A 26,296-nucleotide genomic window follows, 5' to 3' on the forward strand; every position below is an offset into this window, starting at 1 on the left:
TACAGACAGCATTTACATCTAGTAGTACAGTCATTGGCCATGGCTGACAACAATGATGTATTCCGCATGTTGGCTGCTGAGGATAAGTTGGATGGCACCAACTATCCATTGTGGGCATATATGATGCGACATGTATTGGTAGCAAAGGGGTTATGGAACATTGTGCAGGGTATTGATGCACGTCCTATTGTGGCTGGGAATGCTGCAAACACATCAGAAACAGGTACTGTTGATGATGGTGCAGGCACAAGTGCTGTTGCAGCTGTTCGAGAACCACCACTTTCAGCAGAGCAGATTCGTTGGGATGGTAGAGATGCGCAGGCTCATGCCTTGATTGCGCTGTCTGTCAAACGTACCATTATCCCACATATTCGCTCCTGCAGGACTTCTAAGGATGCTTGGGATGTACTTGCCACATTGTATCAGGCAAGAAATGAGGCTCGTGTTGCTTACCTCCGAAAACAGTTGGAGAATGAGCATATGAACGAAGGTGATTCTATGGATAGCTTTTTGACAAAGATCAAGGATTTCAAAGAGCAGCTCATTTCTGCAGATGAAATCCTGTCAGACAGTTCACTTGTGCAGACTGTTTTGAATGGTCTACCAGATTCTTATCAGGGTTTTGCTTCCACTCTTCGCTTGATGATGAAAGGCAATCCCAATGCCTTATCATTTGAGGAGTTAGTTTCTGTTTTGCTGCAAGAAGACCAGTCAAGGCAAAACAGGAATAATATGCGTGTCGCAGATCAAGCTTTCGTTGCTAGTCAGAGAAGCGGGAAAGGTAAAGCTGGCTTTTCTTCTAGTAAGCAGAAATCTGCAAATGCTGCGCAACCAAAGAAGGAAGACAAAGATGAGAAGAAGGGTGACAAACAGAAGACATTTTGCAAGTACTGTAAGGGAAATGATCATGTCATCAAAGCGTGTCCTAAGCTGGCTGCGAAAGAGGCTAAGAAGAAAGAGGCTGGTATGGCTGTTGCAGATGCCTCTCCTTCTAACAATGAATCTGCTAATGTTGTGCTAGATACAGAATGGGCATTCAATGCGCAGTGCAGTTATGACCCATCTTTGCATGACACATGTATGTCTACAGTAGATTCAGATGTATGGTACTTTGACAGTGGTGCCACTAAGCATATCACCTCGCAGCGCAGTTTATTCACTTTCCTTGAGTCTGCTCCCACAGGGAATACTGTCACTTGTGCCAATAACTCCTCTTATCCCGTTAAAGGAGTTGGACAGATTGTGCTGAATGTTGCAAATGGCAACACCTTTACACTTTTTGATGCATTGTATGTGCCAGGGATCAAAAAGAATCTGCTGTCAGTCTCCGCATTTGCCAAAACAGGTTTGGTTGTAAAATTTGTGGATGACAGATGTACTGTTCATGATCTCTCTTGTGGTGACAACATTGTAGCATCTGGTTCACTATGTCGAGGGCTGTATAAGCTCAATATGGATGGCAAATGTGTAGAGGATTCAGCATGTGCTATTATGGATACGCAGGCTATTTCAGATGCAAAACTGTGGCATGCACGTTTTGGTCATCTGAATTTTGCAAGTTTGCTGCGCCTGCAGAAATCTGAAATGGTGTCTTCTTTGCCTAAGCTTGAGGCACCTGTCAAGCATGTTTGTGAGGGCTGCATATTGGGTAAAATGCAGCGTGCTTCCTTTCCCAAAGATGGATCAGTGAGAGCTGAACGCAGATTGCAGCTTGTTCACAGTGATGTTTGTGGACCCATGCAAACTCCATCATTTGGAAACTACCTTTACTTCGTGACTTTCATTGATGATTTTACCAGGCATGCATGGGTATATCCTTTGAAGGCAAAGTCCGAAGTGTTTTTGTGCTTCAAACAGTTTTTGGTTATGGCTGAAAATGTGTCAGAAAGTAAGATGGGCACCCTCCGTTCAGATCGAGGGGGGGAGTATATGTCTTCAGAATTTAATGCATTTCTGGCTGAGCGTGGGATAAAACACCAATGTACAGTGCCGTATACACCACAGCAAAATGGTGTGGCTGAGAGAAAAAACAGGTCTCTCATGGAAATGGCAAGATGTATGGTTAAGAGTCAAAGTCTACCACATGGTTTTTGGCTTGAGGCTGTCATGTGTGCCACTTATGTACTAAACAGGTGTCCCACCAAAGCATTACAGGTTGTCACTCCATATGAGGCTTGGCATGGCCGCAAGCCATCTGTTGGCCATTTACGTGTTTTTGGTTGCCTGGCATATGCATTAGTGCCTGTGCAACATCGCAGAAAATTGGATGACAAAGCTGTCAAATGTATTTTTGTTGGATATAGTGCTGAGAGCAAAGGCTATCGTTTGTATCATCCACAGACAAAGCGCATTTTGGTTAGCCGTGATGTTGTATTTGTGGAAGATGCAGTTCAGCCCTTGGTTTCATGTACTAAGGAGACAGATATCAGCTCACGTGATGTCTATGATACATTGTTGCCTCTTTTCAGTGGTGCACAGTCAAGTGCAATACCTCATGAGGCAGTTTTTCAGCCTATGCAGGTTTTAAATCATGGCACAGATCAGCCTATATCTGATGCAGATGTGCATGATGCACTTGAGGATGAGAGACAAGAGATTGAGGACTCTAGGAATATGCCTAGATGGCTGGTGCAGACTTTGCGTGACAGCAAGTTGGATGCCCCTTTGTCTAGTCGCACTCGTTCTGGCTCTCATGGTGCCTCTTATGCGTCAGATTGTTATGCATTGGCTGTTTCTAGTATGTGCGATGAAAGTGAGCCTGTTTCATTTGATGAGGCACAAAGTTCAGAAAATTGGATGGCTGCTATGCAAGCAGAATACGATGCTATTATGAAGAATGGTACATGGTCTTTATGTGACTTGCCCCCTGGCAAGAAGGCCATTGGCACTAAGTGGGTATACAAATTGAAGCGTAAGCCTGATGGCACAGTGGATCGCCATAAGGCTAGGCTTGTTGCAAAAGGTTATGCTCACGAGAAGGGCATTGATTTTGATGAGACTTTTGCTCCCACATGTCGTATGACCACTGTTCGTAGCATCTGTGCATTAGCAGCTCATAATGGTTGGAATGTACATCAGCTGGACATAAAGACTGCATTCTTAAATGGAGATTTGCATGAGGAGGTGTATGTATCGCAGCCTCGTGGTTTTGTTCAAAGAGGGCAGGAAAACAAAGTGTGCAGGTTAAAAAAGGCTTTATATGGTTTAAAGCAAGCTCCACGAGCTTGGTATGAAAAAATACATGCATATTTGACTGCACATGGGTTTCAGAATAGTCCAACAGAAAGCACTTTGTATGGTAAACGTGTGGATGGTGTACATCTAATCATTGCTCTCTATGTCAATGACATGCTGCTCACAGGACCAAATGAGAGTCATATTGCTGATTTTAAGGCTGATTTGAATGCCTCTTTTGAGATGTCAGATTTGGGGCATTTGCATCATTATTTGGGGATACAATTTAAGCAGTGTGATGGAGGTATTGCTTTGTGTCAGACAAAGTATATTGAAACATTGTTGCGGAGATTTGGCCTTGAAGACTGCAAGCCTATTGCTACTCCAATGGAGACAGGTTTGAAGTTGAGTCTTCATGATGCTGGAGATCACTTTGATGTCACACTCTATCAGACAGCTGTTGGTTGCCTCATTTATGTATGCATTACGAGGCCAGACATTCAGTTTGCAGTCTCACAGGTGAGCAGATTTATGCATAGCCCAGGCATTAAGCATTGGCAGGCAGTGAAGCGTATCTTTCGCTATTTGAGTGGTACTCGGCATCTTGGGTTGTTTTATCCCAAGGGGGGATCATTGCCGCCAGATTTACATGCTTTTTCAGATTCTGACTGGGCTGGTTGTTATGACACACGCGTGTCCACGAGTGGTTTTTGCTTCATGCTTGGAAGCTCATGCATATCATGGTTGAGCAAGAAGCAGCCTACTGTGGCCACTTCTAGTTGTGAAGCTGAGTACAGGGCAGCTTTCACAGCTACGGTTGAGTGTGTGTGGCTCAGACGCCTTATGGCTGATTTGGGTGTTGGGCAGCCATCTGCCACCACCATCTTCACTGACAGTCAGAGCGCATTGGCAGTTGCGCGGAACCCAGTGTTCCATGCTCGTACGAAGCACATTGAGGTGCACTACCATTATGTCAGGGAGAGACTCTCTGCAGGAGAGATCAGTTTGGCTTATGTGCCAACACAGGATAACCTTGCAGACCTTTTCACAAAGGCTCTGCCTCGTGAGAAGTTCGAAGCTTTTCGCAAAGCTTTGGGCTTACTCCCTTTTGTGGATTCGTCCACATAGCTAGACACTTCCCTATACATGAGTGCTAGCTCTTGTTCACCGCATCACTCCAGGGGGGATTTGTTACCATATTATAGTAGTGATGTGTGTGAACACACTTAGGACCGCCGGGGCACTTTTTCCCTCACTAGGAGGTTTTTTCCCCCGTGCATTGTATATACGCCCATTATCTTCTAGGGCTTGTTATCTTTCATTTTTGGCACTCATAATACACTACTGTGTTGTGCTCAAGCTTCCTCATCTTCTTGAAGTTGTGTGTGCATTCCTGCAACCCTAATTCCAACATGATCGTGGTTCTGATCTCAGAGGACATGAAATCCATTAGCTTGGACACATTCAACGGTACTTTTCGAGATATCGCCCCTTGACTAGGGACTGGTGAAGATGGAATCACTTCCTCTTCGATGGGGTCAGGCATTCCCTCACTAAACATTCTTTCAAGCAAGAAGGGTGGTTGCCCACTTCCTGATGTCCTATCCTCACTTTCTTCCCGAATGATACTAGGTATAGCTAACGGTTTATGGTTCTTGTGAGGCTGAACTTGTGTAGGAAACACTGTGTCTGGAATTTTGATTCTTCTAAGGTCTGCTGGCTCCAGTTCTCTTTGTGTTTCTTCCACCAAACCCCTTAAGTGTTGCACTTGTTCAATCTCCTCAACTGGGTTTGGGTAAGTTCCAATCTTTTTCTTGAGGGTTTTTGGCCCACGTGGCTTGTCTTGGGGAGTCTCAGTCAGTTTGGGTGGTCGAGAGGGCATTAATTGACTTGGTTGTGGGACCGAGGAAGTTTCCTTCTGTTTCCCCTTATTTATGTACTCGCTCGATTCTCCTTCGTTGAGCTCCCGAGTGGGTTCCTCCCTTAAGGTAGTGGCTTTGGTCCCCATGGTTTCTATTGAATCGGAATCATCTTCAGGATCATTCATATACACGGGGTCGTCTCCTGTCCCTATGTTAGTCTTCGAACTAGGCTTGGAGCTCGTGGCATTAAGCGATCTCTTCCGCCGCGTTTTCTTTTTCTTTGCTCGAGCAATTGATGCAGTATCCCTCTCCTCGAGAATGTAGTTTTGATTTTGAAGCATTGACCGTGTAACTACATTCGCGGGTACAACGGCGGGTGTGGTTCCTCGTGCCTAGTTGGTGACAACCAAATTCAATGGCGTAATCTTGGGTGCATTAGGATTATGTGGACATTGAGCAATCAAATGATCTATGCCACAACCATTACATGTAAGTACCGGCATTCCCGATGTGCTCCCTTGATTTGGTTGCATCTGAGTGGTGATCTTCTGTAGCCTATTGGAGCACTCCGCTACACGATGCGGTCCACCACACTCGTAGCATTGAAGAGGTGGTCTCCTTGCCAAGGTATTAAGGTTTTTCCCTCTTGTGGCGAGAGCAGCCGCTTGATATACAGGCTTGACTTGCCCGAAATGATCCTCCATGTAGTACTGGGGAGTCATTTCAAACGTATCAATCCCGTATGGAGCAGTGGGGTCTATCTCCTCTTCATAATCCCCACACGCACTATGTGACTCACAACCCATCTGGTTTATTGGGGTAATCCTTGGATGTGGAGGTTGTGGTCCTAGCACTGGCGGTGGTAACGGCATAGACTGGACTACATTCGGATTTCTTGGAACTATGTGCTGTGACGGTTGCTCGACAGGTTGTGCAGGCATTAGCGCGGGTACTTGAGGTGTGTTTGACCAGGCTAGTGGTGCCTGATTTGCCAACATTTGCTTAAGTACTAGGCAATCTTTAGATTGATGGCCATACTTACCACATGCATTGCAATTCCCATTGAATTTGACTGTGAATGTGGGACATTCACTCGTGCTATGTGGTCCTAAGCAAACCGAACACCATTGTTGCTCTCTTCTTGGGTACATATGGCTATTTTGAGGAGCTCGATTACCCCTAAAGTATTCTTGGAGTAAGGTCGGTCACAGACATTTCGGATATCTTGGGCTCCTTGGCAATAGGTTTTACCGTCATTGGCTCGTGCCCAGATACTTGCGAACTAACGGATTTTGTCTCCGAAGACACCTTTTTACCTGCAATCATCAAGTTGTCTTCTAACTGGATTGCATTGGCAGTGACTGCTTCCCACATTGTAAGACCTCTAATGACTAGGCCATTGTATATGTCCTCGTGGCGCAATCCTCGAATGAATCTATCGAGCAGTTGGTTATTATTGAAGCGCTCATCGGGAGTGCAGCGAGAATTTAGATGCTTCAATCGACTTTATAAAGTCTCTCACTGACTCCCCTTCCTCGCGTTCAGCTTTTTGGAGTTGAGATGCTACTCCCCAAAGCACACCCTCACGTATGTATTCTTTCAAGAACAATCTCTTGAGAGTGGGGTAGTGTGTACGCTCTTCAACCCTTAAGGTTCGATACCAATCTCCGGCCTTTCCACTCAAAGTTAAGCCTAAGGCTTTACATTTATGCAGCTCATTGTGCTCTTCCAAGGAATCACACATGTGTTCAAAGACTTCAATGTGCTTCCTGACATCTTCGTTACCACTGAAGTTTTGAGTGAGCTTGGCCACTTGTACAGCCTTGCTTCTAGGTTCTCTCTCAGGCATGCCCTGCATGTTTTCCGCAATGGATCGTCTGATCATCTGAGCAAACGCTGCGAGATCACCTAGGTGAGCAGGCATAGCTGGTGGAGGCACTTCTGGGATAGCCTGGCTGATAGGAGTTGGCGTTGGCCTGGGTATGTAGGCAGCTGACGTAGGATATGATATGTGACTAGGCCTAGCTCCCCGTGGGGTGGATAATGGTTATGATAAGGTGGTCGTGGAGCATATGCCATTGGCATACTAAGAGGCGTAGGAGCTACATGAGCATGAGCGATGGGTACATATGGTCGATAGGCACTGGCACACACTGTTGTAGGTACTGTTCCACTAGGTAGCGGTGTCGTACTAACTACAGTGGTAACAGGTGCGCTTTTCGTCATGCTCATCATTGGGGTAGGCATTGTGGATTCCCTAATGGAAAGTTGAGCCAAGGTTGGAAAGCTAAAGTTACTGCTCGTGGGCTCAACCTGCATTGAGACTCCAGGCGAAACAACATACGAGGGGTCTATGGGACTCACCGAGGGAGTCTCCAATTGTGATAGGGTTGGTTGTTTGGCCTTGCCCGTATCCAAAAATCTCATAGGGCCAGTGGAAACTAGGTTCACCCCCCTATTTTGCCTCTCAATTTGGATAATTCTATGAATAACCTCACATATCATTTGTTGTTGCTCCTCTAGATTAGTGGCGCTAGATGTAGATCGTAGGACTTCTAACCAACCTACATGGTATGTGTAGCCCGTGTATAGGTCAATTAGAGTCTTTGTGTGTAGATCATATTCCCAATTTTCATTGAGAAATATCCCATCTAGACTTGGTGTGCCAAACGGTTCTCTTGAAGTGGACGCAATGTCACTTCTTATGGATTGGCTTCTAGGGACCTCTACTTTAGGAGGCGCATCAGAAAGTGGTAGCTCAGTAGGGCCCTCATTAAACGAAGTGGGTAGAATATCCACATGGACACTCTTTGGGAGGGTAGGGTCTACATAAGATGTGAATGGCGAATCCACTACCCCTCCTTCTTCATTTACTTCGCTTGTCGCATGTTCAGAGCGTGTAGCTCTACTAAAGGTCTCTATTAAACGACTAAACATGCTAGATCTGGGTTGTGGGGCCCAAACTGGCATGTTTTGGCTTGTCTCCTCAGGGTTCTTGGTAGGGTGCCCTTCCATGGCTTCTAAGTCAGAGGACGAATCACTATCCGCTATTCGTGGATCTCGGGTTGCACTTCCCTGGGTTCCAACTGAAGGCCAAGATGCCACAACGTGGAGAGATGGTGTGAGCCTGCGTAAACTGAAACGCTTTCTAGTGACTCAGGCTCTAGCACCCGACCAGAGCGTAGATGCATATGACGTGGTTACCCTACGGGCGTTGGTTACTACCCTTGAAGCCCACACAAGTGGTTTCTTAGGTGTTTCGCACCCCGTTTTTACTTGTTTTTATATTGTGTTTAACCCGTTTTTTTACCCCCTTACTTATGGTCGAACCTGAAGTAGGACGTGATATAGCTCAAAACGAGCGTATCGTTTAAAGGGTCCTAGCGTGCTTTACAGCACCGTGTTCGCCTATCCAGAGCTCCTGTGGTCCTCAAAACAGTCTGTTTTCTTGTGTGGGAAGGGGCGAAGGCCTATTTGCTTGTGGAGAAAAGGGTGAAGGCTTTATCCCACATGCTCACTTCACTCCTTGGGGAGTGGGCTACATATAGGGCACAACTTCCTATAAGCTCTCACTTGAAAGAAAGCTATGGAGGCTCACTCTCCTATATATATATATCAAAAGACCGAGACCGGGGTCGGGGTCGGGGTCGGGGTCAATTGGAGGTTTTTCTTTTCAATTTTTTTTTCTCCAAATAAAAAATCTTTTCTTTCCACACGTTTGTTTTTTTTTCTTTTTTTAAAAAAAATATTTTTTTAAAAATTAATTTTTTCTTTTTCTCTTTTTTTTGGGATAAGTTTTCTAGGGTTTCTTTCTGGGGTTCAGCCTTGGCCGCGGCGTTGTTCGCACACAGCACATGTCTGGGGATTCAGAAATCCCCCCTGCATGCAAAAAACCAGATAACAGAACGTACGCCCACACGCAAAGCGGAAAAATAACAAAAGAAACAGAAATGCAGAAGACAAATTACAGAGACAGATTGCAAAACACAGAAACACCTCAACAACAAACACACAGACGCCTTTCCTACAATGTAAATTTCACTTCACGCAGCAGCCCGAGCTGCAAACTGGAGCTTGGTGCAGGGCAACACCCCGCGCCGGTAGTGGCGCCAAAAATGTGCGCTTTTGCCGCACAGGTCGTAAGCTGGAGACTTGCCGAACACCGTATGCGAGCCATGAATGGCTGCAAGCATACAACCAGGAAAGCAAGCTCAAACAGAATGCAAGGGTGTGTCACTCACCGCTCTAACCGCCGCCGTGAAGGATTCCCGTGTCGCAGCAGTGAAGGAGGAGCCGCCGTCTCGCCGCTCCACCGCCTCGCCGCCGCCGTGCCGCTACACAGTGCTCGATCTCTCTCTCTCTCTCTCTCTCTCTCTCACACACACACACACACACGCACAGGAGAAGGAAACCAAGGAGATAAGGCAAGAGCACTCTTGTATTCAACACATGAGAATGAGGGTTTTAGGGTTACATTTGACTCTTAAAGGTGACTTGGCCGTTCACACATGGACGCCCATACATGGCCGGTCAATCCTAACCCTTCTCCTATTGATATTCAAGATGCGCCTCTCATCGGCAATCACCCAATCCCTTTATCCTTTGCATATGGTGCCGACAAGCCCGGCCCATGACTCAGAATAGTTAAACTAATTACATGACGTAAAACATAGTACGTCTCAATGTCCATCATAGGTTAACAAACATGTACAAGATAGCATGTAGACATCTCCTTTTTAATGAAGAAGGTTCTATGTCTAAGGCACATCAAGATTCTATGGCACTATCTGATTCTACTGAGATATACTATATCTTTCAGTTTAGAATCATGGTATATGAATTTTCTTGGTGGTCCTTATATAGATTATGATGACCTTTACATGTGAAACATTTTGGTTACCAGATTTTAATATAGTCTATTATATTCATTGGATTTTTTGGTGACCACTATATAACTTATGGAGATTTTTATATATATAGCATTTCAAACACCACACTTTTATATAGTTTTCAATTGTAGTGTTTTTTGTGTATAATGTTCATTCATAATTTTAATTTATAAATTTTCAAGTTGTGTGTGTGTGTGTGAGAGAGAGAGAGAGAGAGAGAGAGAGAGAGAGAGAGAGACTGTAAGAGATGATGAAATATACAAGAGACATTGGATTAACTATTGAATTGGAGTGAACCCAACAAGTTACTAGTTTTGCTACACTAGAGTGAAGACGCTACATAATTTGTTTGCAACTTGGTGATGTAAGCCAAGTTGTGATCATTAATGTTATGATATCCATCATTCGTGTCTCAAAGTGTACGAGTGGGCAAGACCCGCCTTCGGCAAGTCGATTGTTAACCAGTGTTTATACACACACACACACACACACACACACACAAAGACATATATATACATACATACATACATATATACACACACACACACATATAGATACATGTGTGTGTGTGTGTACATATACATATACATATACATATATATATATGTATATGTATATGTATACATATACATATATGTGTGTGTGTGTGTGTATACATATACATTATATGTATATGTATACATATACATATACATGTATATGTATATGTATACACATATACATACATATACATATACATATATATGTATATGTATACACACATATACATATATATATGTATATGTATACACACACACACACATATATACATACATACATATATAAATATTTTTTATATAATATATATTTAATTATTATAAATTTAATATAACAAAACACAGACACCCACGCACGTATACACAGATATATATATATATTCTAAATATATATGTATTTAAATAATAAACATAAAAATTATATATATATATACGTATGTATATGTGTATGTATATACATGTGTATCTGAATATTCTCTCTCTCTCTCTCTCTCGCTCTCTCTCTCTCTCTCCGGTATAGACATACAAATTATACTCTATATAATCTACACACACACACATATATGTGTGTATTTATATATGTGCTTACACACACTCACACATATGTATTCATACACACACATATATGCATATATATCATATTGTATTATATAAAGAGTATAGGGTATATATATCTATCTAGGAGAGAGAGAGAGAGAGAATATTGTAATACATATATATATATTTGTAATTATTTTAAATAAAAATCAATATATTTATCATAAAATACACACATGCATACATACATACACACATATATATATATATATAATATATATATATACATACATACATATATGTATATATATATTATATATCGTATAGTTATATACACATTATACTCTTTATATAATATAATATAAAATATATGTATTATATACATACATACATACATACATACATACATATATATATATATATATATGAACATGGATGCATATGTAAATGTATATGTGTGTGCAAGTATGTAAATTTTTAATGTGGACATACACATGCATGTCTGTGAGATTGTGTATGTACACGTGTGCAAATATCTATGTGCATGTACATCTATGTATGTATGTGTGCCTATCGATGTGTGTACACGTGTATTTATGTATTTCAGTGTATGTATGCGTATATATATATGTAAGTTTATATGCATGTATTTGTATGTGTGAGATTAAGTATATACGTGTAAGTGTACATATTTGTATATGTGTACGTGCATGTGAGTGTGCATGTGTTTTCTTGTGTACGTGTGTTTTTCGTACGCTTGTGTGTGTGTTTATGTGATGCATAGTATGCATGCACATGCATGTGTTTATGTTGACATACATATAGATCTATTTATATATACATACCTATAAATACATATATATATGTATGTGTGTGTGTGTGCTCTCTCTCACACGTATACATAATATAATATTGTGTGTGTGCGTGCACATCTATGTGCTAGAAAAAACAAATGAGCAAATGAGAAACTCTCTAATATGTGTATATATATGTGTGTGTTTATATATATATATATATATATAGAGAGAGAGATATAACTCATTCAATGAGCAAATGACTTGATGGTGACAACTAATTGTAAGCCCCAATGCATCTAGGCTTGTGGAAAAGAACGTTCTTTTTTAAAAGTTCAAAAATGTGAAACTCTCCGATACATACATACATATATATATATATATATACTCATTCAATGAGCAAATGACTTGATGGTGACAACTAATTGTGAGCCCCAATGCATGTAAACATGTGTAAAAAATACTTATAAAAATTAAAAAAAATATCCTTTCTCCTTCATGTGAAAGATCTCTCCTTGTCTTACCAAGCGGGGCACTCCTTTGCTTGCCACATGGCAAGTTACAAGTAATATATTTGTAGAAGCTTTGGTGGGACACTGGCATTGGATGGTAAGGTGGTTGTGAGATTGATGAGAAGACGGTAAGGAGATGGGTAGCCCAATATAAAAAGGGAAAATATTCATACTCCACTTCGTGCAGGAGCTCTCTTTGAGCATTTGAGTGAAATTGTGCCCATCGTACGGGTGAGACTACTCATATATAAAAAGGAAAGGAGATTGATCTCAGTGCCATAGGTTGACACTTGAAACGGGAGCATGCAAGAAGCGACAACACATGATTGTATTGATTGTAGTATACAAATCTCAATCTAGAAAATATAGTATAATATTATTAACATTATTAAGTTTGATTTTGTAATAGCTTTACACTGAAGACTTACGCAGGGAGGCAAGAGCCAACGTATGCCGTCCGCCACATGCAATGTATTTTACAAAGCATGTATTCAACTCATCGTCGTGACCTCTGCTGTTATTACGTGAATGCGATCTACCATTGGTTATGTTCACTTTATTTCCCTTATGTGGAAGCATTATGGCCACTTCCACAGCATCTCCAGTGGTAACTGCATTGTCGTAACCCAGGCGACCATGATCAGCTCGCCCAAACTGTTTCAAGTGAAACCACTGTCAGATTCCATTGCTTACACACACACACACACACACACTAGCCCACCCTCCCACTGAAAACAGAACCTCAAACCCTGGCAATTTTTCCTGCTTACAGAAAACATCCGCCCATCAGCTGTTAATGCGACTGTGTGTGTTCCTCCACATGAGACCTATAAAAATTGTGGGAAAAGCAATGAGTTACACTTAAGATATCTGCCAAACAAGATGAATTGCTCTGAAATGTTCACAAGTTGCAAAACAACACCTCCACCTGTATGATGGTTTCTCCAGAGAGCTGCTCGATTTTTTGAGGGACCATCTTGCTGCTCTTATCATCACCAAAACCCAGTCTGCCATGTTCTCCCCTACCCCATGCATACACCTGCCATTCAAAAAAGCAATTGAATAGTTGGTTTGTTCATAGATCTCTCATTACTAGAAAGCACCCTCACGAACCCTCCTAAATAACAACTTATGGTGTTAGCACAAGCAGGAAACTCCTGCCGGGATACTTCTCCGGCCATCACCGCCAGACTCTTTTTTCAGGATATGAACCAGAGGTCCCCACACATGGGCCCACAAAAGCTGGTAGACTAAATCGTAAGACACTTGGCTTGGGACCCAAGGGTTGTGAGTTTGATTCCTAGCAGGGCTGTCTATCATCACACATTGCCAACAGAGATCTTATGGGTGTTCTCCCTCATGCAGCCCAATAATCAAGCATCCTGGGTGACTTTGCCGTCTACTATGGTGCTGTGAAACAAGGGAATGAGGGTGCCTCTATTCCCAAAAAAAACTTATTCTGCTTACAAAAAACTTCAAGTAAGGATGCTCGTGATGATCAGCCAATATGCCAAAATCTACCATGTGCTCAGATAACTATTGATGCCATGCAATTGAGACATGCTGAGCATGCTCAAATGAGCTACTTTAGCTTCCCATGATGTCCTATGATGGGAGTCTTAGGTGAATGACTGGCGTCCAAGTCTTTGAAAGGGACGTACAAGGTAGAACGTATTCTATGTTAATAGGTGAATGAATGCCCTCCAGGTCTTTGAAAGGGAGGTACAAGGTAGAATGTATTCTGTATCGCGAGTGCTTAGTACATGCACTAGGGAATGAAGCTGGTCTCCTGTTCCCCTTAGGATATTCTCATCTTTCAGGAATATACGACGACTTCTTACACAATCGCATGCTTCAATATCAAACTCTGTGGACTTTGAAGGAGATACATATAGCTCATGCTCATGCATGTGAAGCAAAAGAGCAAGAGGGTTGGTAATCTCTCTCTCTCTCTCTCTCTCTCTCAAGTGCTTTGGGAGCACCCAGGAAGCCCCTGCCACACAAGAAAATAAGGGGACAGATTACCCACTATGGCAGATTGTCCAACTACAACACAAAAATGCCTCGAATGCCTCACTCAAGGAACTGCCTCATCAACTTGAAGACTGTCTAGCAACACTAGAGAACAAGCCAAGACTGGTGATCGAGCCTCAGCATTAGGTAGAGGAAATTGTCAGCGAGGTCAAATAGGATTTGTGAAAGAGAACTGGGCCATGACAATCCACTAGAATATGCCCATTGCCAAGTTTTAGCAAAGCTTGACTAACATGGTGTAAGTCTACTTATGAGAGTAGGTTAACAAAGATGAGTAACCTGGAAGACTAGACAGAAACACACGCATGCACCAATAAACTACTACTAGAAGTCGGTTTTGTCCTCTTGACTTCGTTAGGCTCATTTTTAGGGTTCAATCTCGTGGCCAAACCATGTACTACAGTAAAGGCACTTTTCAACCTGCCTGATCAGGCTGCCATGTCCACATTTGGGCTTCCGCCCAGTGGCTGGCTCGCATGTAGGCGCCTGCCAGTCCACCTGTCCAGCGCCCAATTGCCCCCTGGCTAGCCACACTAGAAGGAAGACCTTTTATTGAGGCGGGGGGAGGGGGTTTTCCTCCATGTCTGGATCCTCTAGGAGGGACACCACTACATGTCAGGTGGGGCAAAGAGCCAAACTGGGCCTAAGCACCCTTCGATCCCATCTTTGCCTTCCTTACAAATCCAAGCTTTAGATGCACAAAAAAGCTGATCTCTAGTCCTGCATAGACCTAGAATTTCCTTGAAACTGGTTCCACCGGCCCTGGAGTGTAAGAATAAGCCTATCATTAATAGCACCAGTAGGGAGCCGGATACACCTCCAAGCAACAAACACGAGATGCTGCAGTTGGAGCACATGGCACATATGAAGTAAATGATGCCGTTTTCCCTTAGTACCCACAATTTGATGAGGAGTTAAGTCTCCTGAGAGTATGCCTATCATTAATAGCACCAGTAGGGAGCCAGTTACACCTCCAAGCAACAAACACAAGATGTTGCAGTTGGAGCACATGTACATATGAAGTAAATGATGCAGTTTTCCCTTAGTACCCAAAATTTGATGAGAAGTTAGTCTCCCGAGAGTATGCCTTTGTTGATGGGCTACTTGAAACTAGTATAAATGATGCAGTTTTCCCTTAGTACCCGCAATTTGATGATTTAGTCTCCCAAGAGTATGCCTTTGTTGATGGGCTACTTGAAACTCCTGTCATCAACAAGTTCAGAAAAAGAGGGAATGTCACGTGCCCATTGCACTTCGGTGTGGCATAATGAAATAGCAATACCAATAAGTGGAAGTTCTGGTTAAGTGATGTGAATTGTGCATTTTGTCAGCCCTAGTCAGGGGACAAGTTGCCAGTTGCCAGTTGCCATCAAAGCAGGCAAGGATAAGCCCAAGCAGTCATTCAAGTGCAAAACCCACAATGTTTTGTAACTCACTTGAAGTTGAAGTTTGTACGTGTCCACGACATTTATTAGGCCGAGTGCCAAACACTGGACATCAAGGTAGATAAGTCAGGCAACAGATATCTTGCCCACAGAGAAGTGAAAAGTAGCGTGGGAAGCCCACATGATGAATGGACAGACGAAGAATTAGTGGACACATAGGGCAGAGGCCGGACAGGTCTGGGCAGAGGCTGAGCACTGTCCAAGCATGTCACATGCAGAAGCTCTGGGAGCACTAAACACCTTTTCAGGAACATGTAGATGCAAAACGCAAACAAAAGATGGAGAGAAGAGAGAGAGAGCTGAGTTTTCAGTATATTCATAATGTACAAAAAGGGTACAATCTTGGCAAGCCCTAGGCTGCCCATAAAAGGTAGAAACACCTAGTCTATGACTCAATCCCAAAAGGAACTGAATGACTCAACAAATGCTTGGCTGAGCCTTATATAGGCCTTGGGACAACCCCATATGCTGGCCGACATCAGTCAGCCAGCAACAAAAATACAACAAATATCTTGTCTGTTGATGACGGCACCTGTAGCCCTCTGAGCCACCTGCCGACTTGATCTTGCATCCACATGATGACTTTTTGGTGTCCTCCAGTACCTGCTCAAGCCCTAATTACTCTGTTTATCTGCTGCCCTTCAGGGATTAGCATCTCCATGTGTATGCACATGACATCCCCTTTTGCTAAACTCGACAACAGGATTCCAACTTCTGGCCCTGGATGACCGTCATCATCCCTTTGTCTCCCATAAATGTCATCCTTCCCTTCTTAGCAACCTTTTCACTGAAAACCTCTCCCTATCTCTGACTCCACTCCAAATCTGATGATCTATGCATCTATTCCACTTTGTCCCCTTGCCTTCTTGCCTTGTCCTTGAACACTTTTTTTGGTCTTCTTTCCCTAAGTATTGATTCTGGCACTCTCACTCCACCCCTTGGATGATATCATCCCTTGGAACCATTTTCCTGAAAGCCTTTCTCGGTATGCCCCACGTGGCATCCAACTCATAGGGTTGCCATTCCCCTTGGGTCTTGTGGAACACCACCAACCAACCTCTTGGGAACTTCTTCCAGGTCTTGTGTTACTCTCCTTGGACTGTGCACCTTCATCTAGGACACCATCAATGTTTAGCCTTGCTGAGCCTCATGCTCTCATACCAATGTCACATGCATGGAAGCTCTATGTCTTCTTCCAGCCCTAAACACCTTTCCAAGAACATGTAGATGCAAAACGCAAACAGAAGATGGAGAGGAGAGAGAGAGCTGAGTTTTCAGAATATTCATAATGTACAAAAAGGGTACAATCTTGACAAGCCCTAGGCTGCCCCATACAAGGTAGAAATACCTAGTCTAAGACTTAGTCCTAGTCTATGACTCAATCCCAAAAGGAACTGAATGACTCAATAAATGCTTGGCTGAGCCTTATATAGGCCTTGGGACAACCCGATATGCTGGCTGACTGCTCTCGGCCAGCAGCAAAAATACAACAAATATCTTGTCTGCTGCCAACGGTTCCTGTAGCCCTCTGAGCCACCTGCCGACTTGATCTTGCATCCACAGGATGCCTTTCTGGTGTCCTCCAGTACACTCAAAGGTGGCCCAATGCTTTCTGGTGTTCTCTCTCTCTCTCTCTCTCTCTCTCTCTCTCTCCCCCCTTGTCAGTTGATGTACCAAAATAATTGCACAACTCAGTCATATTTGAGTAGCAGTGGTAACAGAGCTTCCACATGTGACAAACATGCCGAGCGCAATGATCACATTGTTGTCGAAATCAATGTAAAAGGAGTCATGTATGTGTGCATGGGAACTATCCCTAAGTGGTAATAATAATCCAGCAGTTAGAATAGGCATAAATAAAGCGGTTCTAGTGTGTGCGTGTGTGAACTACCACTAGAGTGTTAAGTCCTTTTGTGTGGGAACAGCCTCTCTTATATTTTATAATGATGTATAAAGGTGACGCCTATTAGAGACACTTGGCATCATTTACTGACATGTGGTGTGTGGTGGCCACACATGCATGAACCTTGTAAAGGAGGATCTCTCTTATAAAAGGAGGATCTCTCTTATAAAAGGACCTTGGGATGAGGGCTGGCGAACCCATCGTACATGCTTATAATCAATCCATCAAGGGTAGGTACCTAACGAGGCCCCCAAGACTTGAACACAAGACCTTGGGAGTAGAGACCAACACTCTACCAGATGAGCCACCTCCACCTCACGGAGGCTAGGTGTGTGTGTGTGTTTCTAAAAATTTCCTGTGTACCTTCGGAGGGAAAAAAAAAAAAGGCCTTGTACTAACGTTTATATATAACTTCAACAAAGATGTAGTCCCTACACCCATCTCGTGTTATTGGATTAGGTTTATGCTAATCTTTCTTTAATCATGTCTTAATCTCTTGTGTTAACTCCTCTCTCTCTCTGCCATGCACAAATCTCCTCCTCCTGCCAACACACCTGGTCAACAATTGGTATCAAAGCCTTGCTGCAGTCTTGTTCGTGAGAAATAAACCATCGCCAATGAGGTCGCCAAGCACCCGTCCATCGCTCTGCACACATCAGCGATTTCCGTCCATTGTCATTGCGTCACTGTCAAGTCATTTTCCCGTCCCTGGGCTCCATCAGAATTTCTGTCGGCTCATTGTTCATCAATTTTCTCCCGCCCCACGCCCTCTGGGTCCTGACCACCACGTGGTGGTAGTTCGAATTGCTGCCGTCTATTGCTAGTTGCAGTCATTAAGGCAGTGGTGGTTCTGTGGGCATCACAATGCAAAGCTGAGCATCGACTCCCATATACGCGGCATAAAGTTGTGATGAGTGCTGCTGCAGCTTGGTAGGCATGAGGTGTTGGCGTGGTGCTAATGGCAGAGCGCAGCAATACTGTGTGGCGTTGGCAGTGCTGGCCAGCGAACTAAGTGGCGGTTGCATGGAGAGTGAAGCTGCTTCTCTGAGCAGAGAGGGGCAGCGTGTGGCTAGCTGAGCAGAGAGAGGCAGTGTGTGCTTCTGGATCAGGCTGTCTCCGGAGAGCATCTCTACCAACAGCAGCACTGCGGTGGGTCTCCGCCTTACCTACCTCCTCAGCTTTGCTACGGCCTGGGGCACATCACTCTGAGTGACCTTCATCGGAGGTATCAACATATTCAAACATCTTCCCTGCCATCAGTTTGGTAACCTGCAGTCGAAAATATTCAGCAGCCTTGTTTCATCTATCCAGTTCAATTACAGGCTTGATCATTTGCTGCAATCTCCCATCAGAGGCATTGGGAAGAATCCCGTCCTGTCTTGATGCTTCAGTTCTTGTTAGTGGTTGCAACCACTAGCCTCTACCAGTTCGTGGCTCTTGTTCCTTGCCACTCCCGTACATTGGTCTCGTGCATCAATTGAAGATCGTATATTTACCTTTGGGCTGTACTACAAAGTACTTTGTCAAGGTCTCGTTCTACAGCTGTTTTAATCTCAGCATCATCGGCATCTCGTAATCCAGTTTTCCAGTGTTGGGCATACTTCAGTCTCAGAGGAGATCTTGTTCATCACATGCATCTCGGTCTTTATGCATCTCAGAGAAGAGGTGTATATTATGTTTTTGTGTATATACCATGAAAGGGAATGCATCGCCTATCTTGTTTTCACACTCCATTTTTCCAAAAGCCACTAAATCATCCACTTCATCCTCTTGAGGCTCCATCCCTCGCCACTCTTCTACAGTTCCGGTTCTGGGAGGGTTATGTTCATAGTCTCATCCTCACCTATGGCACATTCAAAGGCTGGTGCTGATGGAAATTATTCGTGTGACTTGACATTTTGAAGGCTTCTCCTCATCCCTTGGAGCATGAGTTTGTGGGCTCATACTGGCCATCTAGGATCATCATCAGATCTTCTTGTTTATCTCATGCCTCCTTTCCATTCAGGGAGGGCTTGTTGTGGAAAACAATGTAAAAGGAGTCGTGTATGTGTGCATGGGAGTGGCACGAATAATCTAGCACTTAGAATAGGCATAAGTAAAGCAGTCCAGTGTGTGTGTGAACGACAGCTAGAGTGTAAGTCCTTTTGTGTGAGAACAGCCTCTTAAGATTATTATGTAATGATGTGTAAAGGTGACACCTATTAGGGACACTTGGCATCATTTACTGACATGTGATGTGTAGTGGCAACACATGCATGAACCTTGTAAAGGGGGTTCTCTCCTATAAAAGGACCTTGTACTAATGTTTATATATAACTTCAACAAAGATGTAGCCCCTACACCCATCTCGTGTTGCTAGATTAGATTTATGCTAATCTGTCTTTAATAATGTCTTAATCTCTTGTGTTAACTCCTCTCTCTGTCTGCTATGCACGAGTCTCCTCCTCCTGCCAACACACCTCATGGTCAACACCCATGATCCATCATATACTTAATAATCCCCTGCATGCAGCCATGTGATCTGCCTATGCTTGCCATTCTGCCTCTGACATCAGGATCTTTCAATACCCACCTATCTAGCCCTAGCCTAGCATGTTTACATGCATCTCATAAAGGCAGTGATCCAACAGCAATACGAGGAGAGGTATACAAAATGGCGGGATTACCTCCCCATTTGGAGTCAACGCCATGGAGTGCCATCCTCCTGCCGCAATATCCACCTGCCATAGACAAAAAAAACTCCACTGCTTTACAAAAGAGGGCCATGCAAAGAGCGTTTTTCTCTTTGAGCAGAGTGATGAATGTTATCAAAAGCAAACCAAATGACAATGAATACCATGAATAAGCCAAGAAGGCCCTGGACTACAACTGGAAGAGCTCGTGGCTGTGTATCTCCGGTTCCTAGTTGACCATACTCATTGTTTCCCCATGCCCAAACTTCGCCATGCTCGAGAAGAGCCAAGTTGTGAAAAGCACCGACTGCAATAAGCTTGACATTTTCCAAACCCTGAACTCGCACAGGTGTAGAGATCTGCTTGCTGTGAAGGGATTATTCAAGGCCTCAAAACTTCATGTTTAATGTCCTGTCAAAAACACAAGCACACTAGAAAAAAAATACTCACATATCACCCGGAGGCCAAGGTTGTCCCCAAGTCCAAACATGCCCATCATCTGTGCACACCACTGAGTGGGTACCCCCAGCTGCCACCTGCAAGAACAAGAGTTTCGAGAGTGCCCAAGGGGTGCTCCTAAAGAAAATGTATGATAATACCTGGGTGCACCGTACATGGTTTTTTGAAAGGGCCCTCTAGATGCAGGCTAACATTTATAAGTGAGTGCCCTAGGGAGAGCACAAAATCATACCTGGCGAACACGAAGATGTGATGCACAACGCCGAGGAATCACAACATCTCGCCGCAGCATTTTAATCTCTCCTTTTTGCTCGGGTTGTTCAGCACATTGCCCGTACTCATTGCCACCTGCGTATCCAAGAGCCCTTGCAATTACAGGGTGTCAACCCATCAGATCACAACTTTTTGTTTGTTTGAGACAAATCAATCCTCCAACCCATGAAAAAATAGCACATAAAAAATAGAAGTTGCAGCTTACCCCAAGCATACGCACATCCATCTGCATCAACAGCTAAGCAATGCCAGCCACCAATGGCTGCCTGAAACAAAGCACTGTCATAATATGATCTGAAATGGTTGTAAAGGTTAAAAAACACCAAGTGCCTTTTAAGTCTTACCTGCACAATGTTCACGTTTGCCAATGCCTTCACCTGCCCCGTAGAGAGAGATCACTTGATGAAAATCAAACAAAACGAATGAAGCAGAATCAACTAGCAAAAGCTGCTAACCTGACTTGGCATGCACTCGGTCTTGCTCTCTGGCTGGTGACCAAGCGTTCCACGCTGATTCCATCCCCAAGTAAAAAGCTGTGTTGAAACCACACAGAGATGAATTAGATGATGATGAGGAGGAGGAGGAGGAGGAGGAGGAGGATGACATTGACCATAAATCTTGATGATGAAAGAGAAAATGATGACCATGGCCATGATGTGATGGAGATGATAATGACCATGGCATGGTGACGAAAGAGAAGATAATGACCATGGCCATGATGATGATGATGATTATGGCCATCATGAAAGAGGAGAACACACCAGCAACAAGTTCATAAGAACCTTTTAAGAAGAGGATTAAAACCCTTCTTGAATATGTTAGTCAGAAAGTTGAAACCCCCTCTATATAGAATGATCAGAACAAGATACTTTAAAACATGCTCTGAATAAGAGGATCCAAATTCATTAACAATATTATCAAAGCAAGATGCTTAATAACATGCTTTAACCAAGACGATAAAAAACCCTTCTTGAGGATTTTTTTTTTTAAAGCTTGACCCTCCATGATAGAAAACCTTGCTTAAAGCCTTGCAATAATGATACAGAAGAGGATGTGATGATTACTCGTCCATCTTCGCAGATTGCGAGAGAGTTTCTGCTGCCGGCAACCACTGAGACAAGTCTCTCGTTCTCAAGAGCATCAACCTGGCAAGCCTGAGCTCGGTCCTCAACATCCCCCAGCCCAAGCTGGCCATCTTCACCAGCTCCCCTAGAAACAGTTCAAGACAGGAAAAAATTGCGTTTAATAAATTGCAGACATTTAATCAAAGCATTTTGAGTTTAAGAAAGGATTAATCTTGAGGGGAGCTTGTGGAGGAGCCAATCTAAAGGGTAAGCTTTTGCAAGAGATTTTGATCACACGATTCAAAGAATAACTCTTGAATGCAAGCTTTAGATAAGGGAGGGGCTTTACAGAGGGCTTCAATCTTTGAATTTACAATCTCCACCGAATCTTTCTAAAATACAACACTTGAGCTTCGGAAAATTATGGGTTAAACCTTAGCACAATATGATGTTAAGCATGATCAAGCACAAAAACTTATTGAATTATTTAAGCATGTTAAGCATGATCAAGCACAAAAACTTATTGAATTAATAGGGCTTACCAGGCAACTACTACACTGCGCTGCAGCATCATTCACTCACTTCTAAACCGCACAAATCAGGTGATGGGTGTGTGCATATTTATATTTGAAGTAGAGGCTGAAGGCCACGACTGTGAGAGAAATCCTTCTTTTTTTCAAAAGTTTTCGAAGTGGATGGCTTTTTGCGGACCACCGTAAACTGCCCACCTGAGAGAGAAAGCGAGAGAAAGAGAGAGACAGAATCAATGCGTGCATATATATATATATATATAGAGAGAGAGAGAGAGAGAGAGAGAACATATATAGAGAGAGGGTCGGGAGGTGCATATAGAGAGAGAGAGAGAACTAGTGCTAGAGAAAAACTTTTTTCTTCCCAGCACTGAGAAAATAGACAAGTTGGAGTCCAATCAGTTTCCCTATTCAAAATCTCATTATTATTTGGTTTTTATAACTAAAAATCTATATAGATTTTATCCATTCTTGTAAAGACAAGAATAAATTCAATCATTTTTTTAAATTTAATCGGTGCAAAATACATTAAAAGATGGTTTTTTTCTAGCACTACAGAGAACTCGAAATCAATGGGTGCATATATATATATAGAGAGAGAGAGAGAGAGATAGAGACAGAGACAGAGTGAGAGGAGAAATTGATATTATTTGGTAACCTTGAATTTTTTTAAGTTATTTATGCTTATCCTTCAATTTTCTTGTGAGTTTGGCTCAATCATTTGCAACACTAAAGAATAGTGAGCACTTCAAAGACTTGTCCTATGTGTAGATGCCTACTCCTTTTCTTTTGCACCCTAATCAAGGACAATCCTACATATGCTTACCTTTTTTTTAGAATCATTGATTGTGGACTTATCACAACCCCTAACTTCTAAGTGTCCACTTGGTCATCTAGACTCTAAGTAGAGGAGCCAATATAAATGGTACAAATGCAAAAACCATTGCAAGGTCTCATGTCTTTATCTTTAATACCAATTCATATTTCTTTTTAGATTTTTCTTCTTAAACTTTTAGAGGGAAGCATATATCCCTTTAAAAGGAACGACCCAATATAGTGACATGCGAATAGGGCACGCAAGGACACATGTTAGGTAGTGAATTTGACATGATGCATCAGCATCTTGAAGAGTACAATGATGACCATGCATCCCAATAAACGTTGGGATAAGCTTGCCCCCATTTTAGGGTGTGTCACCCTATTTTCCCTTGTACCCTGCAATGTTTACAATATTTAGTCTAGTAACCCACCCATATCACAAGTCAAGAGTTGGACCACCAAGATTGCACATCTATCCTTGATGGGAGGTATAGATAGACCCTCATTACCATGCATATTTGTTTGTGACACTATAGGCTATTTGCATCCTACTTTTTGAGGTGGTCTAGCCGCTTAAGTTAATTAACCAAGGTAAATGTTACGAGTTTCAATAGGGTGAAAATGCACCACCAGTTGCCTCAAAATATGTACTCATTGCACCATTTGGGATGTCCCTTAGGTTATTTGAACATGCACTTAAGCAACCCACTAGCGAGGCTACCAATGGCAAGGCCACTAGTATAGCAACTGGTGGCACGTGTGACAACCGCTAGTTGTTGGAGCCTCTCTAGCAACATCGAGTGGCCCTTAGAGGTTTTTTTCCTCTCACATGTATGCTAAATCATTATTTCTTGATCTTGTCATCATAAAGTGGGGTGGTGTGGGGTGATGTGAAAGCCTCAATATTCGGCTCACAAAAAGGCACCTTGGCTTGCCTATTATATACTTTGACAAAATTCAAGGTTGATCCCTCCTCTAAAAACAAGTCATTCTCAACCCTTCGTGTGTGATAGACACATCAGAAGTTCTAAAAGTCCTTGGTCTCGTGGAGGCAAGAATGCAATGTAATTGGCAATGTGTTTGATAGCTACTCTTCAATTGTAGCCAATTTCTTTGATATCTACTCTTCAATCCTAGCCACAATGCGTTCATGAGATAATTTTCAAAAAAACAAATCCATGAGCTAGCAATCCTATTTAGATTCACCAAGGTTGTAGTGGTTCATGTGTGAGCCTAATCCAAAATGTCCATGCAACAAGGCGTTTGTGAGCTACTCTTCAAAAAGCCAAATCCATGAGCTGGCAATCCTGTTTGGAGTCATGAAGGTTGTAGTGGTTCATGTGTGAGCCTAATACAAAATGTACACGTAACAAGGCAATAACATTAGCTTGGTGGTGGCGTACCCTAAGGAAGTTTCATGAGTTAATTTTCTATCTACTTTGACAAAATGTAAAATTTGGCTATTAAAAATAGTTAGCATGTAGCGTGGTCCAAGAGTGGTCCAATTCACTATGGACAGTAGATCATTATGTGGATAATGGCCATTTCATAAATGTCTCAAGCATTCAAATAAATACAAAACTACATTCTTCATGTCCAAAAATACAAAAATGTGATGTCTTTAAAATGTATTCAGCTTTAAATTATTGTTCGTGGGATGCTTAAAGACCTTGCCTTACTACCACCACATTCCACAAATTGAAGTTATGGATAGTAAACAAAGCACAAGTATACATTAGAGTGTTTACACACCTTGCTCATGCATATCATGGATCTACAAAGAGTGGGGATTGGCATGCTATAGAGGAAGAGTGTTCTCCATACATAAACATCACCTTTTATGTTTTAGAAAGAGGCTTGCACACATCTAAGGTGGCGGCCCATTTGAAAAGTTCAAGTAGAAGGCTTTTGTGGTGGCAAAGGAGATAATAATTTATTTTATTCCTTAAAGCACTACCAAAGGATCACGTGAAGAATAAAGAGGAGGTTAAAGGAAACCATTATTTTTTTATAAACACATCCTTACGTGAAAGTAGAAATAAATGCATTGGAGAAAGTATGCATAAAAGTTTTCTGCCTATAAACACATGTAAAACTTCATGGCACTAGCTTGAGTTTATAGCACTTGTTCCATTTTCTACAATAAGAAGGTATTTTTCTAGCACAAGGATGCATTAGTTCTCAAGATTTAAGTGGGCATGTTGTGTGATGGTTGGTTCTAAGTAAACTTAGTAGACAAGACATTTTTATACACATAAGAGCACAGCAGAAAGATTGATAGTAAAACGAAGTGCAAGAGATAGAGAATGGAGAGAACTTAAAATTCTAAGATAGGTACAATGTGATGGTGTTGTCCACCCGTGCGCTCTCAAGTAGAGCTTAGATGGCGATTTAGATAGATTCTGGATGGAGGATGTACTAGTGTAGAGGGTGTGGATACTCACAAGCATTGGATGCCTTAGCTTATGATAACAATGCCCATATATAGTGTTATAAGCCGTGTAGTATAGGTGCATATACAGCACAAGAAGTCACACGGGCATAGACATGGTCATTGCCTTCAAAACACGGCTAACCGACCATCGCCCACTAATAATGAATCCAAACCCCCTACCGGGGGTTCCCGCCCCCATACCCCTACCAGGGGTATGGGCCCCCCTACCAGGGGGCTACTGGGCCCCCCAGTCGAGGCTATACCCTAAGCCCCAGCTAACACGTAAACCCTTGATCATCACTGGTTGTAATAATGACCCCATTGGCGTTTAAGTCAAGGTTCCCACCAAAGACATGTGC

The 26,296-nt window shown here is 42.8% G+C and overlaps 1 protein-coding gene across 3 annotated transcripts; it reads right to left on the reverse strand.

The window, feature by feature from the left end:
* Nucleotides 1-12,657: 12,657 nt before the first annotated feature.
* LOC147628386 (ultraviolet-B receptor UVR8-like) lies at nucleotides 12,658-22,889 on the reverse strand. 3 transcript variants are annotated; one of them, XM_086813469.1, is made up of 12 exons: nucleotides 22,697-22,889; nucleotides 22,155-22,299; nucleotides 21,546-21,623; nucleotides 21,435-21,467; nucleotides 21,296-21,352; nucleotides 21,050-21,165; nucleotides 20,809-20,894; nucleotides 20,523-20,724; nucleotides 20,353-20,406; nucleotides 13,233-13,343; nucleotides 13,075-13,131; nucleotides 12,658-12,958 (listed from the first exon to the last, which is right to left on the reverse strand). In XM_086813469.1, exons 3-12 carry the CDS (start codon nucleotides 21,607-21,609, stop codon nucleotides 12,716-12,718), a joined length of 1,023 nt encoding a protein of 340 aa, XP_086669595.1. In that variant the 5' UTR covers nucleotides 21,610-21,623; nucleotides 22,155-22,299; nucleotides 22,697-22,889; the 3' UTR covers nucleotides 12,658-12,715. The 3 variants fall into 3 exon arrangements, with proteins under 3 accessions (XP_086669595.1, XP_086669593.1, XP_086669594.1); XM_086813467.1 differs by having other exon boundaries at nucleotides 21,296-21,356; XM_086813468.1 differs by lacking the exon at nucleotides 21,435-21,467 and having other exon boundaries at nucleotides 21,296-21,356.
* Nucleotides 22,890-26,296: the final 3,407 nt, after the last annotated feature.

Source organism: Cibotium barometz, chromosome 19, assembly GCF_041138505.1.
Source record: "Cibotium barometz isolate CiBa-2024 chromosome 19, ASM4113850v1, whole genome shotgun sequence".
NCBI classification, from domain to species: Eukaryota; Viridiplantae; Streptophyta; class Polypodiopsida; order Cyatheales; family Cibotiaceae; genus Cibotium; species Cibotium barometz.

Excerpts from the sequence above, each read along its gene's own strand:
- LOC147628386 (XM_086813467.1), bottom strand. The coding sequence starts at position 22,728 with ATGATGCTGCAGCGCAGTGTAGTAGTTGCCTG. Across the intron at positions 13,132-13,232 it reads CTGGAGAAACCATCATACAG|GTCTCATGTGGAGGAACACA; the intron begins GTGGAGGTGTTG and ends CAATTTTTATAG. Across the intron at positions 12,959-13,074 it reads CTGATGGGCGGATGTTTTCT|TTTGGGCGAGCTGATCATGG; the intron begins GTAAGCAGGAAA and ends CACTTGAAACAG.